The sequence below is a fragment of the Rhinoderma darwinii genome, chromosome 2 (assembly GCF_050947455.1).
Source record: "Rhinoderma darwinii isolate aRhiDar2 chromosome 2, aRhiDar2.hap1, whole genome shotgun sequence".
In the NCBI taxonomy this organism is placed as follows: Eukaryota; Metazoa; Chordata; class Amphibia; order Anura; family Rhinodermatidae; genus Rhinoderma; species Rhinoderma darwinii.
Window position 1 is genome coordinate 129,420,960 of NC_134688.1, and position 16,730 is coordinate 129,437,689.

General features: G+C 41.6%; 1 protein-coding gene across 1 annotated transcript in view; it reads right to left on the reverse strand.

Moving 5' to 3' along the window:
- Window positions 1–5,506: 5,506 nt before the first annotated feature.
- The window catches only part of NAA16 (N-alpha-acetyltransferase 16, NatA auxiliary subunit), a 65,647-nt gene continuing 54,423 nt past the window's right edge, over window positions 5,507–16,730 (reverse strand). The window contains exons 17-20 of the mRNA XM_075852290.1: window positions 16,512–16,610; window positions 16,266–16,409; window positions 10,880–10,977; window positions 5,507–9,837 (exon numbers count right to left, since the gene is read on the reverse strand). Coding sequence (XP_075708405.1) covers window positions 9,637–9,837; window positions 10,880–10,977; window positions 16,266–16,409; window positions 16,512–16,610 — 542 coding nt within the window. The 3' untranslated portion in view covers window positions 5,507–9,636. The remainder of the gene's footprint in view (window positions 9,838–10,879; window positions 10,978–16,265; window positions 16,410–16,511; window positions 16,611–16,730) is intronic.

The following is a 16,730-nucleotide window of genomic DNA, read 5'->3' on the forward strand; positions in this document are numbered from 1 at the left end:
TGCAACCCGCACCTATCTCTAGAACGGGGTCCCCTAAACCCTGTTCTACTGTTCTGTGTTGTGGGTGAAGCGTGTGATTTCCGACCATAAAGAAGGAGCTACGCTGCTTCTGTAACTCCTATAGTAGTGAATGGCAGTTACGGAAGCAGCGTATCATGTGAGCTACACGGTTTCCGTAACAACCATTCAGTTCTATGGGACTTACGGAAACAGCGTAGCTCAACGAGCTACGCTGTTTCCTTCTTTATGGTCGGAAATCACACGCTTCAGCCACAACACAGAGCAGTAGAACAGGGTTTAGGTGGCCCAGTTCTATAGATAGGTGTGGGCTCCAGAGGTGGGACCCGCATCTATCTGACATATCCTGTGGATATATAATAAGTGTCCCTGATGGGAAAACCCCTTTAAGATTTAGTATGTAATTGATGTTACGCACTAAGGTGGCATTACGTGCACCCTAGACATACTGTATTAGACAATATATTAAACAAATAAACCTAAGCAAATAGAGAAAATAATAGGTAATGAAAAACAAGGTGGAAGAAGAAAAGAGGAAACAAAAAAAAAAAAGGGGACGAGGTGTGGGGTAGGAGAGGGAAGGCTAGGATGTTTTTCAAAATGACTTAGTGTAGAAGCACCTGGTTTCCAAAAGTTCTAAAACAATCCAATAATGATAGGATTTTAAGAGTTTTTCATCAGTATTTTTCAGTGAAGCTAAACCATAGTTTCCAGGGGGGACTCCACTTGTTTCCATATAGCTGGGACGCAGGCACTGGCTGCATTTATCAAGTGACAAATTGAGGATGTACAGCAGGAGGATAACGGGATGTTGCACAGATGGAGCAGGAGCAGTGAGAGGGAAGGAGAAAGTCAGTAAATGTGGCTGTTACGCCCCTTACTTCTGTCCAGAAACTGGTAAATTTCAGATATTCCCAAAAGACATGCAACCATCGTCGGACTGGGGTTCCTTGGGCCCACCAGAGAAGATGATTCTGATTGCCCACCGTCCATCTATATAGAAAATGTACACGTCCACTTTTCATGTCATCATAGTCTTTGCTGTTCTCATTGTACACACAGGACATATCATCAATAAGGTCTAATAGGTAATTTGTGAACCTTCCCATAAAAAAATAGACCCTAGTGGCAAGTGTTTGGCTCCAAAGAGCTCCAAATGGAGTTGTCTTCTGCGGGACCTTTATTGTGTTAGAGCCTGGGGCCACTGGAGGATCAGAACAAGGTAAAAGGGGAAATTTCAAATTGAGGGAATAATGAAGAAGCCACTCGATGGGGGGGGGGCCTATACCGGGGTGTTAGCGACAAAGAGAGTGGACTTGCTCAAGGAGCCAGGGGGATGCAGGCAATGGAATAGAGTGCAGTCTGCTCTGGCTAGACCCAAGGTTTCAGATCGAAATGATGGCACCAATTAACAATTCTGACCAAATGGGATGCTCTGTAATATGTGAGAAAGTCAGGTAGTTCCATGCCTCAAGCCCTTTGTACGAGACAGTGTACTGCGAGCGATATGTGCAGGCTTTACAGCCAAGGTGAATTTCACAAGCAGGGAGGATATGGATGAGAAGAAAAGTCTTCGGACATGTATAGAGTGACTTAATTGGTAAGAGTTAACCAAGGCAGCGGGGACAGCGGAGTTGGGAATGCGTGAAGAGCATCTAGAGGGGTCTACAGAAGGTTTAAGAGGAAAATTGAGATCCCCTTCAGTGAACAGGCCACTAAACAAATTCATCTAGATCAGCGAGAGCTCACTCAAGCCAAGTGATTTGACCAGGCAGAAGTGGTTGGTGTATTTGTTATCTTACCTTTCACAAAGAGGTATCTCCCAACTCTGTGTGATTCTCCTAGCACTCCAAGGGGAGTGTGTGTGAAACCAGGATGGAGACGTCTTTCCGTCTTGGAATCGGCGGATGGTACTATGGTAACACTCCCTGCATCTGCGGTTGCAGAGGGTTGGGATGCAGTTGGAGCGTAAGTGTGTTTCTTGAATAAACACAATTTCCGCTCTCTTCTTTCATAGGAGATGCAGGATGGTGGACCTCTTTTCCGGGATATTTAGACCATGTACGTTGAGGGAGACAATCGAGATATGGGACATCAGGGATGGGAATTAGGGCAAGAGGACACAGGAGGTACGGGTGAGGCCCTCCGTAGCTTGGGGATACCTTGACTTAATAAGGCCTATCGATCAGAGGAGGCTGCTGCTGCAGCTTTTGCAAGATGGCAGGAGATGCCATGTGTGTGGCAGGCATCTTCTGGTAGGCCAGCGATGGTAAGCACAGGAAACGCTTCAAAGAGCATTCAAGTGGAACTATGCGGGGATCTAGCAGCCTTTTTTCCCCTAGTCATGCCAGGTTAGATTATTTAAACCAAGGTGAGCTGCACAGTCACGGAGCTCCAGTAAAGTGCGTGTTCCCACACCAGCCACACCACAATATTTTTCACATTGTTATTTTGTTCCTTTCACAAATATGTAATGGGTGCTGCTATTTATAATACTTTAGTGCTGGGCAGGCTCTGTAGAATCAGGACTTCTTCTCTACTGCACAACACACAGACTATTTTAAAGCTTTCTGGGAATGTTTAGAGAGGCAACTGGAGAACTCAGCACAGCCATGTATTTACATGGTCACCCAATTATTTGAATAGGCACCATGCAATACCACATGCGTGGCGATCTGCCGATATTCCCAGGGGGATTCATCACCTGTAAGCTCAACCCACGCCTGCATACTCCTTGCACCATTAACCCTGATACAGTTTTTATCACTGGCTTCTCTAATAGGAATCTGCTTAGTTCGTAGCTTAATGCTGTGTGAATGAATGAATGAATGAATGAATGAATCTGGCTCCAACATGACTATCCACAAAGGAAGTATTATCTGTTATCTAGAGTCAGTGCTATCTGTGGCGACATCATTTACACGGAGACAAGGATGCAGCACTATCTATGCCTATGTCATTTTGTAGGCAAAGGGATGTAATGCTCCTTCTAGCTAGGTGACCACCACATTACACTGAGATTCGAGAACAGACGGTGGTCACATGGGCTGTTGCTATGCAATGACTTCCAGTCAAAACTAGAGCAAATTCTAATAAAACGATCCAAAAAACAACACCATTTAGGTAAACGTGGAAGGGATGAATTATGTTCATCTCAGTTTCTGTTTCACCAAAGCACGCAAGGTCAAAGTTTCCAGAGTCTACATGTGGAGTAAAATAGGGAAATGGACACTTTACAAAATATTCTCAGTAATGTAATTCTTGGAGGAGTGAGAAGAGATTTTAACATTGAACAGGACATGAGAAAACACAGATCATACCAGGCTTTAGTTGGATCAAGGGAAATTTTGTCTTTTTGAGGCTTTATTTGTTTGATGACTTAAAAAGGCTCTCTCACCACATTATAAGTGGCCTATCTCCTACATAAGGAGATGGGCGCTATAATGTAGGTGACAGTAATGCTCTTTTTATTTTAAAAAACGATCTATTTTCACCACTTTATTAGCGATTTTAGATTTATGCTAATGAGTTGCTTAATGCCCAAGTGGGCGTGTTTTTACTTCAGACCAAGTGGGCGTTGTACAGAGCAGTGTATGACGCTGACCAATCAGCATCATGCACTCCTCTCCATTCATTTACTCAGCGCATAGGGATCCTTTTAGATTGCTACGGTATGTGCTGTCTTATACTTACACATTAACGATACTGAAGTATTTAGACAGAGAATAGACATTCCACGGGATGTCTATTCACAATCCCTGCACTTCGTTAATGTGTCTGTGGTAGTTACAGCAGAGCACAGCGTAATCTCGCGAGATTACGCGGTAAATGACAGGTTACAACGAGATTACGCTGTGCTCTGCTGTAACTACCACAGACACATTAACAAAGTGCAGAGATTCTGAATAGACATTCCGTGGAATGTCTATTCACTGTCTAAACACTTCAGTATTGTTAATGTGTTAGTATAAGGGCGGATTCACACGAACGTGAGCGTTTTGCGCGCGTGGCATCAGCGTGACAGCTCCATGTGTCATGTTCATATGGATGCGCGGCTGCGTGCTTTTCGCGCAGCCATCATTATGACACTCTGTTTGGATGTTTGTAAACAGAAAAGCACGTGGTGCTTTTTTGTTTACATTCATTCTTTTACTGCTGTTGCGCGAATCACGAGCGTCCCGCGGAAGTGCTTCCATGTGGTGCGCGTGATATTCACGCACCCATTGACTTCAATGGGTGCGTGATGCGTGAAAAATGCAGAAATATAGAACATGTCGTGAGTATTACGCGGCGGACTCCCGCTGTGCAAAAATCACTGACAGTCTGCACTGCCCCATAGACTTGCATAAGTCCGTGCGACCCGCGTGAAAAACACGCGGGCTGCACGGACGCAAATCACTTTCGTGTGAATCCCCCCCTAAGACAACACATAGCGATCTAAAAGGATCCCTATACGCTGCCTAAATGAATGGAGAGGAGTCATGACGCTGATTGGTCAGCGTCATACACTCCTCTGTACAACGCCCACTTGGTCTAAAGTAAAAACACGCCCACTTGGGCATTAAGACACACATTAGCATAAATCTAAAATCGCTAATAAAGTGGTGAAAATAGATCATTTTTCTAAATAAAAAGCACTGCTGTCATCTACATTATAGCGCCGACCTCCTTATGTAGGAGATAGGGCACTTATAATGTGGTGACAGTCTCTATAAGGCTATGTTCACACGGAGTATTTTGCCGAGTTTTTTTACGCGGAAACCGCGTCGCAAAACTCGGCAAAAACGGCCCGAAAATGCCTCCCATTGATTTCAATGGGAGGCGTCGGCGTCTTTTTCCCGCGAGCAGTAAAACTGCCTCGCGGGAAAAAGTAGTGACATGCCCTATCTTCGGGCGCTTCCGCCTCTGACCTCCCATTGACTTCAATGGGAGGCAGAGAAAGCGTATTTCGCGCTGTTTATGCCCGCGGCGCTCAATGGCCGCGGGCGAAAAACGGCGTGAAAAACTCAGCAAAAATCGGCGTGCAGGGAGAGGAATATCTGCCTCAAACTTCCAAACGGAATTTTGAGGCAGATATTCCTCCTGCAAAATACCCCGTGTGAACGTAGCCTAAGGGGGTTTTACACTGGGCGATTATTGGGCAGACAAGCGTTCATAGAACGCTCGTTGCCGATAATTGCCCTGTGTATACAGCAGCGATTAGCAGACGCTGATCATCTACCGATCATATTATTTTTAAAAAGTTAAATATTATCGTTGTTGGCAGCACATTTCCCAGTGTAAACAGGGAGAAGCGCTGCCGACAAGATAATGTATGGGGATGAGCGATCGGAGTAACGACTGCTTGTCCCCATCCATCGCTCCGTGTGACAGGAGCAAACGAGCGCCGATCAACGATGTCTCGTTGATCGGCGCTCGCTGCACCGGCTTATCGGCTGGTGTAATAGGGACTTTAGCTTCTCTACCAAACTAAAGGAATCAATAGAACTGAGCCACTACTCAAAGAATTTATTTATAAAACCATCACATGAAATAAATAGAACCTTTCTGTAGCAATGCAAAAGATCAAGCCATAAACATTTGTAACAACGTCTTAGGCCCTGTTCACATGGAGTTTTTTTAAAGGCAGAATTCTCTTGCGGCGTCTGTCGCCCGCAACCATTGAAGCTAATGTAAGGACTGCGGGCAAAAAATGCTGTGAAAAAGGTTCAGAAACTAACGCTGCAGGTTTTTTCTGCCTCCCATTGATTTTAACAGGACGATAGAGGCAGAAACTACGTCATGAAAGGACACGCTGCTTTTTTTCCCCCGGGAATGCCTAAAAGCCGTCAGTGAAAAAAATTCCTCTGCCTCCCATTGAAATCAATGGGGGGTGATTTTGGCAGGTTTTTTTGGCACTGATTCCAACGCGGTTTCCACGTCAAAAACAGCGCTGAAAGACTCAGTGTGAACAGGGCCTTACTGAGACAATGATTTTTATAACAGAAGAGATGGGATAATGAACACCAAACATTAGATTTGCAATGACCAATGCTGAACTGCTCAAAACATAAAAAAATCAAATCCAAACCAGTATCCAATGAAAAAAAGAGTATACAGCAGGTCGTAGCCATTGGATAAAACTCTGCCACCTTGTGTACGACCGTTTGGCTGCAGTTACAATAAGGATACAAACATTAATTAGATAATTTTGGAGGAAGGACAAATGCAAACATCCTGCTCCATTATACTGTATGATCGACTATATGCACCCTTAACATCAGATTGCTGAAAAAATGGATCACAGTGGATCAAATTTTCATCAGATTATTGATCTGTAATCAGAATCGTGGACAAAAGACTGTAACCATTTCATATCCGGCAGTCGGTTAAATGTCTGGTCAGCATTTTACTCCTGTCCGCAGGCAGCATTGCAGTTTTATTTGAACGGGAAGAGTAATCTTTAAACTGGAAAGTTCTGCAACTTTGTGTTTCCGATCCTCACACTTTAAGATCTCTGCTTGATGTCAATGAAAGGAAACACTTTGTTTACACCTTGAGTATGAGAATTGTTCAGTTGACACAAGTGCATGGATCGCTAGAAGAGAAAGCGGATACACAAAAGCATCATGCACACAGCACAGCACTTGTGTGAGGCCGTACAAGGCTCTGTTGGGTGTAGAGATATTCCTCCGTACATATGGCAGAAGATGAAGCATACCACATTTTTTTTCTGTCCGATTCCATATGAATCGGACAGAAAAATCCTTTGTGTGCCTCCAAATGTTATCAGAGGCATTTGGCGGTACAGTAAAGAGCCCCATTTACTTTTATGGAGTGCCATGTTATGGCTCCGTCAAAAACAGAGCAGTAATATGGCCATGTGAATGAGGCCTTAATGAGCTGTGCACCATTGTCAGACATCATCAGGACAGGTTTCAAGCCTCTGGGTGTAAACAAGACTGTTTCCATTCACTGATAAAATCGTGAAAATAATGAGGAATTCTAAATCAAAGTATGCCGTTATATTCAACAGTGGTTAGGCATTTATTTCACTTTTAAATAAAACTTGAAAACCCCTTTGAGAATCACAAAGATGATATACAGGAATTCCAGTCTCTAATAATATGTTATTAGCGCCATTTGCCAGATACATTGACTTAGACTTTACATAAGTACATCACATATGTATAATGACAAATGATCTCTCATGTGTAATGTCAAAGGGTAAGTACTATGTATATCGTAGTTTCAGACTGTCTGTTATTGGCCCACATTATTAGTGTATGGCCATCCTTGGTCACAACTAATACAAATACACGAAAAGAGTGAAACGTGAAGATACCATTGTATTGTACAAGGCCTCATACCTGGCTCTGGAGATGAAACATGCTAATATGTGTCTAATTTATTTCTGATACCCAGCATAAGTGGAAAGAAAATGTCTCACTTATATCCTATGCCATGATTTAGGCCGAATTTAGATGACCATAGTATACGTCCGTTTTATGGCCATTAAAACAACGGCCGTCACACGGACGCATTTATTCCAACGGGGCCGTTCACATGGCCGTTGTTTCAATGGACCGTGTGAAGGGTCCGTTGAAAAATAGAACATGCCCTATTTTCTTCCGTTTTCACGGATCCCTCGATGCACTCAAGTCTATGGGGATACGTGAAAACGGGACTTGCACGGGTGCCGCTCGGATGTGAAAAACTGCCGTTTTTCACGTCCAAGTTTGCACTCGTTCGGCTGAATCTAGTCTATGGTCTTGTGCATTAGGCCCGAGTCAGTAATGATTTCCAGAACAATAAATTAAGACACTCTTTTATATTAGTGTGAATATTTATAGAATTTTTCGCTAGAATTTTCAAGGCCTTATTTATCCGAGCCTATTTCATGTCCATACTAGTTCCACATTTGGAAGATTCTGAATACTGAGCTAATGGCCGTCAATATATTTAATTTAAAATAGAATCATCTTATTCCTATAGATATTAAAGGGGGTTTTCCCAGTCCCAAAAGATTGATGGTCTACCCTCAGGATAGTCCATCAATATGTGATCGGTCGGGGTCCAACTCCCACCACCCCCGCCGATCAGCTGTTTTGAAGGGGCTGTGGCACTTCTTCCCCTTCATTTTCACTTGCTCGCTGTGAATCGTCGACACACACATAGCAGCGGTTCACAGTATTACAGTCTGTTCATTTGAACGGGAGAAGGCTGTAATATTGTGAATCGCCGCTACATGCGTGTCAACGATTCACAGTGAGCAAGTAGAAATGAAGGGGCTGCAGCGGATTGGTGGGGGGTGCCGGGAGTCGGACCCCGACCAATCACATATTAATGGCCTATTCTAAAGATAGGCCATCAATTTTTTGGGACTAGAAAACCCCTTTAATGGAGCCTGAAAAAACATAAGCAGTCTCAATTTGTTCTGTATTTGTGCCTGGGCAATGGCAAAAACAAAGTCTGAAATATGTTTAAAACAAAACACAGACGCAAAATAAAGCTTTACAATCAGTATGCACAGAATATGGAGGTGAATACAGACAAAACATCTGTATTCTGTATTTCAATGCGGATTCATTTATTAATAGATCTTTAAATGCTTCGCTTCTTTTATATATAGAGTTCCAAATCCCCCGCATAGACAGATTTAAAAGATTGCATGCTAGGAACCTGCAGCCACCACCAGGGGGAGCTTACTGCATACTGTTTAATTATTGAGTGTAATGTATAACACTATTCAGTTAGCTCCTATGCTCCCTCTAGTGGCGGCTGCTGGCAGCCAGAATGAAACATTTTAAAGCTCCTGTATGTGTATGCAGGGAATTTAGAGCACTGTATCAGAAAAATAATAAAGATTTATTGAGAAATTAATCAGGTAGACTATTTATTCTTGACATTTTATGATCTAATCTGTCTGCAACTCATTTATATTCTCAATCCATTCTAAACACAGCAAACATCGCGAGTCTGAAAACAGCAGCCATGACTCAATGACAACTGATGTGGATGACGGATTAAAAAATCAGCCGCAAAACTCTTTACACAACACACAAGAGTTAAAGGAAAACACAGCCACTCCGTTTTGATATTGCTTTCATGATTTGTTGCTATTCCATTTAGACCAAAATGTGATCTGTGGTTAAAGTCTATGGTTGGCAAACATGTATACCAACAAGCAGCACCGTATAGCAGTACCGCCTGCCTGGATCAGACACATAACGCTTCACTTTAAAGACAAGTCATCAAAATTACATTTCTACTGTTAAAATCCACCTCCAAAATGTAAAAACCTAAGAGCATTTTTTTCTTCACTAGAACTGCTACATATGACACAAAATATGGTCAATATTAGTCTAGAGTTGCAACATTCTAGGAAAGCATTTTGCCCCGTCTTAATATTTGTATTGCAGAAGAAGCACAAAAACTCCTTCTATAATCTGAAAACTGTACAGTTGTACGTATGAGAGATATTGATCTATGTCATGTATGGCCTTTCTTTGGGAGGCTCAGAGAGAACGGATGGAAGGCCAAAAAGACCATGGTCAAAAAGCAAAGCACATTCTTAAGTGTCATGAATCCAAATGCATGTGAACCCTGAACATTTTTTCCTGAAGTCTTGTCATTGCGCTAAATTTCATTGCACAGCACATCGTGGTTAAGAGCTGTATGGTTTATCTGCATGGCGTTACAGTCTTCTTCATTTGCAGACAACATAAAGGCAGGAGTAAACGGGAAAAGTTTATGGCAGGTTGCCCGGTACTCCTCGTAGCGAGTATTACAGCTTCCGAAGCTTCCATCAAGTAGTGCTCCCAAGACACTGGTCAGACTCTGTGAAAGAGAGAGAACCACAGAACAAGATGATAAATGCTTCACTAACCCCAACCGTCTACACATGCACTCACGGATCACAATCAATGAGATTTTTTTTATATTTATTGTAGGGCGCAATTCCATATGTCCAGAAAAGTCCTACAATAGGAAAAGATTGAGATGCCCTAGATAATAATACATTTCATTGTGGTGACAGGCAGGGGTCTCGGGGGTCGGACCCTCACCGATCAAACGTGGACGGGAATACCCAAAGGATAGGCCGTCAATACCTACATTTTGGAAAATTTCTCTAACCGACTTACAGTCACATTAACAATTGGAAAAACCATCCCGAAAGTTTCACTTTTTTATCGTAGACATTTAAATATATAAATATATTGTCTCAGGTAAATACAGTTGTCGCATAATTTGGGTCCCATTAGGGCTGATTGTCGCTAGTATTGAATACCAGTAAAATTGTTTGCCCCTCTGAATTCAGTTGGGCATCTTTTTTCATCAATGTATCTTTATAAGGACTTGTTTTTTTGCAGGACATGCTGTTGATTTTTTAGAAACTATTTTCTGCGAAAATGTATCCAGTATTTAATGTATAAAATCGCAAAAACAACAATGCTTTTACCAGAGTTTTTTTTTTTTCATCATTCACTGATCATATTGCATGCATTTTTTATTCAATGGGTTAGAATTGATATGGGGATACCAAATATATGTCTATCATTTGCGAGAGAGATACCTATGTAAATACATATTTTATACGTTTCATTGGAGTGGAGTAGCAGGGGGTTTGAACTCATGAACATGAGGAATCAAGTAGCAGGGGGGCAGAAAACGACGAGACATTGACAGGGGCACTAAGATGAAAAGTGGGGGACAGAGAATATAAAAGGGGGAATAAAGAGGAGAATATGGTACATTAATATACTGGTTTTTACTACAGTTATTGCCACATTTTTATCTTTTTTAGCAAAATATGTCATTTAAAACTAAAATGCAGAGAAGGGCGGATGCTGATCGCGGCTGCTATAACATAGTGACTTACCTGCACATTCCTATCGAGTACAGATTCATCAAGTCTTGTAGCGATGGCAATCGCCTTCTCTTGTCTGGACTTGTCCAAATAATACATCATTTGTGCACCTGTAAACAAATCTATATATTTAGAGACTGGTAATATTCCCAAATGTTGTCGTTTTTCCAATTAAAATAATCACCCCGTTCTAGTCATGACTGTGGTGAGGAGGTTTGCGTCTCACCCCTGTGACAATACATTAAATGGGGTTATGTTTAATTGGGTAAAGGCAGGTATTAAGATAAAATAACAAAATAAAGATTACTCACCTGGTATGTCCTCCACCGCCGCTGCTCTGGTCTTTGATAGCTTTTCTACATTGATAACGTGCTGACTACCGACACGTGACCGCTGCTTCATGACTGAGGCCAGTGATTGGCTATCGTGGTCACATGCGGGTAGATGCCACGTCATTACTGCAGGAAAGCTAACAAAGACTAGCGGGACCACCGAAGCAGAGTCACTGAAGCTGCGGGGATATACCATTTGAGTATATTCTGCTATTATTTTATCCAATTCCCTGCCTCTAGCCAATTTTTTTGGGGCTCTCCGAACACCCCTGTAAGCGCTATAGGATTTGTTCACTAAGAATTTTTTTTACCGGATATTCCAGCCTATCATTGGTCTATATAAATAAAGATTTTACATAATTTAATGTTTTCTCATATCATTAAAATAATAATTTAAAGGAAATGTATTTGAGCCATAGTGTAGTCTATTTAATAGACGGCTATAGGTGCTGACATCGGACCACACATTACTCATAGCCATGTGACGCTATACAGTTCTAAATGTCAATTGCTTTCACAATAGTATATAGTGTGTCCAAGGTCAGCATTATTAATGTATTGTCAGAGGTGGAGCACTTTAACATGTTATAGAACCTAACAACGAACCAGATGGGACATATCCCTTAAAAAAAAAAAATATTGTACTCAATATAAAAAGCACAAAGAATATCTTTATTAAATATAATGACAAAATAACACAGTAATAGAAAAAGAGAGATAATACAGCATATACGGAGACATATACAGCAGGGTCAGATAGAAAAGACCATGACCAACAGAATCAACCATATACTAATGATCACTCACACGCTCAAATAATATCCAATAATAACACAAGCCCAGGGGTGTGTAATATAAATCCCACATGTAGCAAATAGAAATGAGAAGGTGGCCTGTACAATATCAGAACCTATACATATGCTAATGCTAATTTGTTCTTGGGGCTGTGGGAGTGGGAGACTGTGCAGCAGACTCCGGGTCATGATTCAGTGCTCCTGTGGTCACGGTATATAGATGATATACTATTCATCTGGCAGGGCTCCACGTCTAGCTTGGAATCTTTCCTCAATTCCCTTAATAGGAATGATATCAACATCAAATTGACGTGGCAGTTTAGCTTCACTTGCGTTGACTTTCTGGACATCAGGATTTGCAGAGATAATAGCGGTTTTATTTCTACCGATATTTTCAGAAAAAAAACTTCTACAAATGCCCTCCTCCATGCTACGTCTGCCCACTACCCAAAGGTTACAACATCCATACCCGTGGGCCAGTTTTTGAGGGCAAAGCGTATCTGCTCCAGTGACAGCAACTTTGAGCGTCAAGCTTTGGATCTTACAGCCAGATTCAAGAGTCGTGGGTACAGTCAGAGGGTCATTAAGAAAGGCTATCTAAGAGCTAAAAACTCAACTCGCGATGGACTTCTGGTGAGTAGACGCAAGAGACACAAAATAGATCAGAATGTCAGATTTATCACTACTTTCAACCCTCATTGGACTGAGATTCGTGATATTTTGCAAAAGCACTGGCGGGTCCTTCTCACTGATCGCGACTTGGCAGGGGTCTTACCCAGTTATCCCTCCATTACCTGGAGGCGGTCTAAAAATCTTAAGGACCTTCTGACTGCGAGTCACTATATCCCTAGTGCTCCCCCCAACCCGTTTGGGAGTAGAGGCCCTCCTTGGGGCTCATATAACTGCGGCCATTGTTCTGCCTGTAAATATATTCTACGTACCTCTAACTTTTATAGCTCAAGTGGAAGGAAAGATTATAAAATTGTCTACCACATCACGTGTAATACCGTGGCTGTGGTGTACTTTGCTACCTGTCCGTGTGGGCTTATTTATGTTGGTATGACTACCAGGCAATTGAAGGTGCGGGTGCTGGAACACGTGAGTAAGATTAAATCGGCACTTACTGTCATGGACATTGACAAACTCCAGCCTGTTGCCCGGCATTTTCGCGAGTTCCACTCCTGTAATCCAAAGGGTTTTGAGGTACGTGGAATTGACAAGATCTCTTTGGGCTGTAGAGGTGGTGATGTACGTGTGGCGTTATTAAGAAAAGAGATGAAGTGGATCACGTTACTTAATACTGTAGCTCCATCTGGCTTAAAAGAAGCCACTAGTTTTAGGCCTTTCTTGTAATCTTTTTAACTATGCGTGAATTTTATTTTCTCTAGGGTTTTTTTCTTGTGTTTTATACTTACTTTTGTATATTGCAGTTTATCTTGTCCAGTGAGTGGGTCTACTTCTCTATATGTCTACGAGGATCGCATATGGCCTTTATTGCAAACCAGAAGTGGAGAAGTTATACACATATTGTAATTTTGATGTATTGTGTATTTGTTGTATCATTTCTGCCAATGTGTGTATTTTTCGAAAAAAAACTTTTTTGGAGCGATTGCTGCGTTTTTCAACTAACTATATAAGAATATATTTCCATTTATATATGTATTTTTTATATATATTGTGTAGCACTTTATATCTATTTTTGGTATATTTGATGTTGCAGCATTTTGTACATCCACCAATGTATCTATATGTGTGTATTTTTTGCCGATACTGTGGATTCCATTGTATTATTATATTTTGGGTTCCACTTTGTCGGCTTTCCATCTGTTGTATATAGTGGGATATATGGGATGGAGTATATTGATGTACTTTAAACATTTTGATGTATTTTGTTTCATGTATATTTATTTATATATATATATATATATATGTATTCACTTGTCACCATTTCATTATCTAATTTTTGTACCATGTACATTTATTCTTATAGGGTGTTTGGGAATTGCCCATTCACATTCATGTATATCACTTTTCACACGATATATTATATTTATTATGTTATTATTTTATTTAAATGCCCTCCCCCCCCTCCTTTTTTACATCTGTTTCACTTTTCTACTGGATCACAGTCCACTCACTTTTTTCTTTTGTGCACAGTCTTGTCATAGGTGTTCTTTCCCCCGTCCCATTTTAATTTTATTACTTTTAGTTTCGCGATCCCCGGTATTTTGTGTATTTTTTACATCCTGTTCTATCTACATGTACCCTCTATTGCTAGATTCCGCTGAATGTATTGCATTCTCGTAGTTACTCCCCACTCCTAAACTGCCATTGTGTTAGTCTTGTTTTCTGTTGTCTCCCCTGTGGTGTCCGCACAGACGCTCGGTTGCGCATGCGCAGTGTGGCCTACATCCGGGAGTGCCGCTTAGCGTCTTACGTCGCTATGGTGATCTTTCATCATGCGGCGTCCTCTCCATCTGACGCGCGGCGCGTCCCGTGATGTGGGCGTCACTGGGCGTGTGTTCTGAGCGCCGATTTGCGCTCATCACAGGTGAGCCTAACTTTATGTCCTCTATTTATAACCCTGGAGTACCATTTTAAATTAGCCTCCTGACGAAGCCGGTCTATCGGGCGAAACGCGCGTCGAGGCGCTTGTTCACCCAGATCTTCTGATCCTCCACGCTCTTTCTACATGTCTCAGGGTATGTGTATGTGCTTTTGCTAAACCTATACTGACTTTTGGGCTATATTGTCTAACTATGGCAGCTGCATTTTTCTATAGCTATTTGAGCTACACTATCTCTTGATATACGTCAATAGCTACACTCTTTTCTTGTGCTGACTCCTATTTAGCAGTATACATATATCTATTTAGTTATACTGCGCTGTCTTTATACGTATTATGGTATACATATCGATTTAGCTGCACCCTTTATGTGCTGGCTCTGACGTATTATCATTATATGCATGCTGCCACATGTTATCCTGCCCTCCCCTTTTTGTATAGGTTCTGATATTGTACAGGCCACCTTCTCATTTCTATTTGCTACATGTGGGATTTATATTACACACCCCTGGGCTTGTGTTATTATTGGATATTATTTGAGCGTGTGAGTGATCATTAGTATATGGTTGATTCTGTTGGTCATGGTCTTTTCTATCTGACCCTGCTGTATATGTCTCCGTATATGCTGTATTATCTCTCTTTTTCTATTACTGTGTTATTTTGTCATTATATTTAATAAAGATATTCTTTGTGCTTTTTATATTGAGTACAATATTTATTTTTTTTAAGGGATATGTCCCATCTGGTTCGTTGTTAGGTTCTATTGCTATAGGGGACCCCACTACATGCCATTTCTATGGTGCGAGGTTTTTGGTTAGGTTGTCTGCACTTTAACATGTTGACATATAGCATTTGTGGAACGCACAGTTAGGGCTTATGCGCACTGCCTTACCACGAATCTGTGCTGTACGGATCAGTAACAAAGCATCCATAGCCTGCTATATGTTCATACTGTACCGCCGTGCGCCTCCGATTTTATACAGAAGTGTGCTGAGGGTTTTACTCACAAATTCTCACTCAATTTGTGAGAAGAAATATTGTGGCATGTTCAATTGTGGCCTCGTTCCCACTGTGCATCCACATGGCAGCACAATACACAAGGGATTTGCTGCGTGTTAGCCCTTAGTCATGTAACAAATGGCGTTTTTAAAAGCTCTCAGGTGGTTGCATATCCCAATGGTGCTCAGATTCTCCCTCAGTAGCTTTTAGCGGTGCTAGGAGGAACTGAAAGTATTTACCATGGCATTCCGGCATGTGACAGGATTTAGTTCTCCACTCAATACACAACCTGAGACTTGTGGCAGACATTCTTTACAGGACCCTCCATACTTGGCATCAGGGGAACTGAATAGCCTTGAGGTCCTATTACACGGGCCAATGATCTGGGAAAAGGGCGTTTATACGAACGCTCGTTCTCGATCATTGACCGGTGTAATCAGGGCAAAGATCAGCCGATGAACGTGCAAACGCAGAATTAAAAATCATCGTTGTAGGCAGCACATCTTACTTTTTGATGCCGACATGGTGAAAATGTATAGGGACGAGCGATTGTAATAACGAGTGCTCGTCCCTATACTCATCCAATCATTGCTCCATGTGATAGGAGCAAACGAGCGCCGATCAACGTGTCTCGTTAATCAGCGCTAGTTTACACGGGCCATACAATAATACCTTTAGAGAAAAAATGCATCCATTCTACTTTGTACCTGAAAGCAAATGCTGAATGGAGGTAGAATTGTGTTTGAGAAACTCTTCGTTGAAGCTCTCCAGATTCTTGTTGGTAAAGATACTCTTCATTTCATGTAAAAGTACTTTAACCACAATGTCAGGTAGATTGCTGTGATCTGAAACTTGAGGCAAAGAAAACAGCCAGTATTGTGCAAGTAACAACTTTTACATTCTGTAATCATCATCATCAAAACGATTGTGGCGTCCAATATGCGCAGTGTTACCTGTTTTCGAGAAGCGTATTAAACACTCATGCAGCCATGGGTTATTGCGATCAATGGAAAATGCTCTTTTGACAGACTGTAACATCAATAGGAATTTTCCTATGGAAAAAAAAAATGGAAACTGGGTTGATGACTACACACAAAAAAAAACAACTATAACCAAAGGACCTCCGAAGGACATCATTAAAGTAAGGGGTTCATCAGTGTCTGTTTAGATCC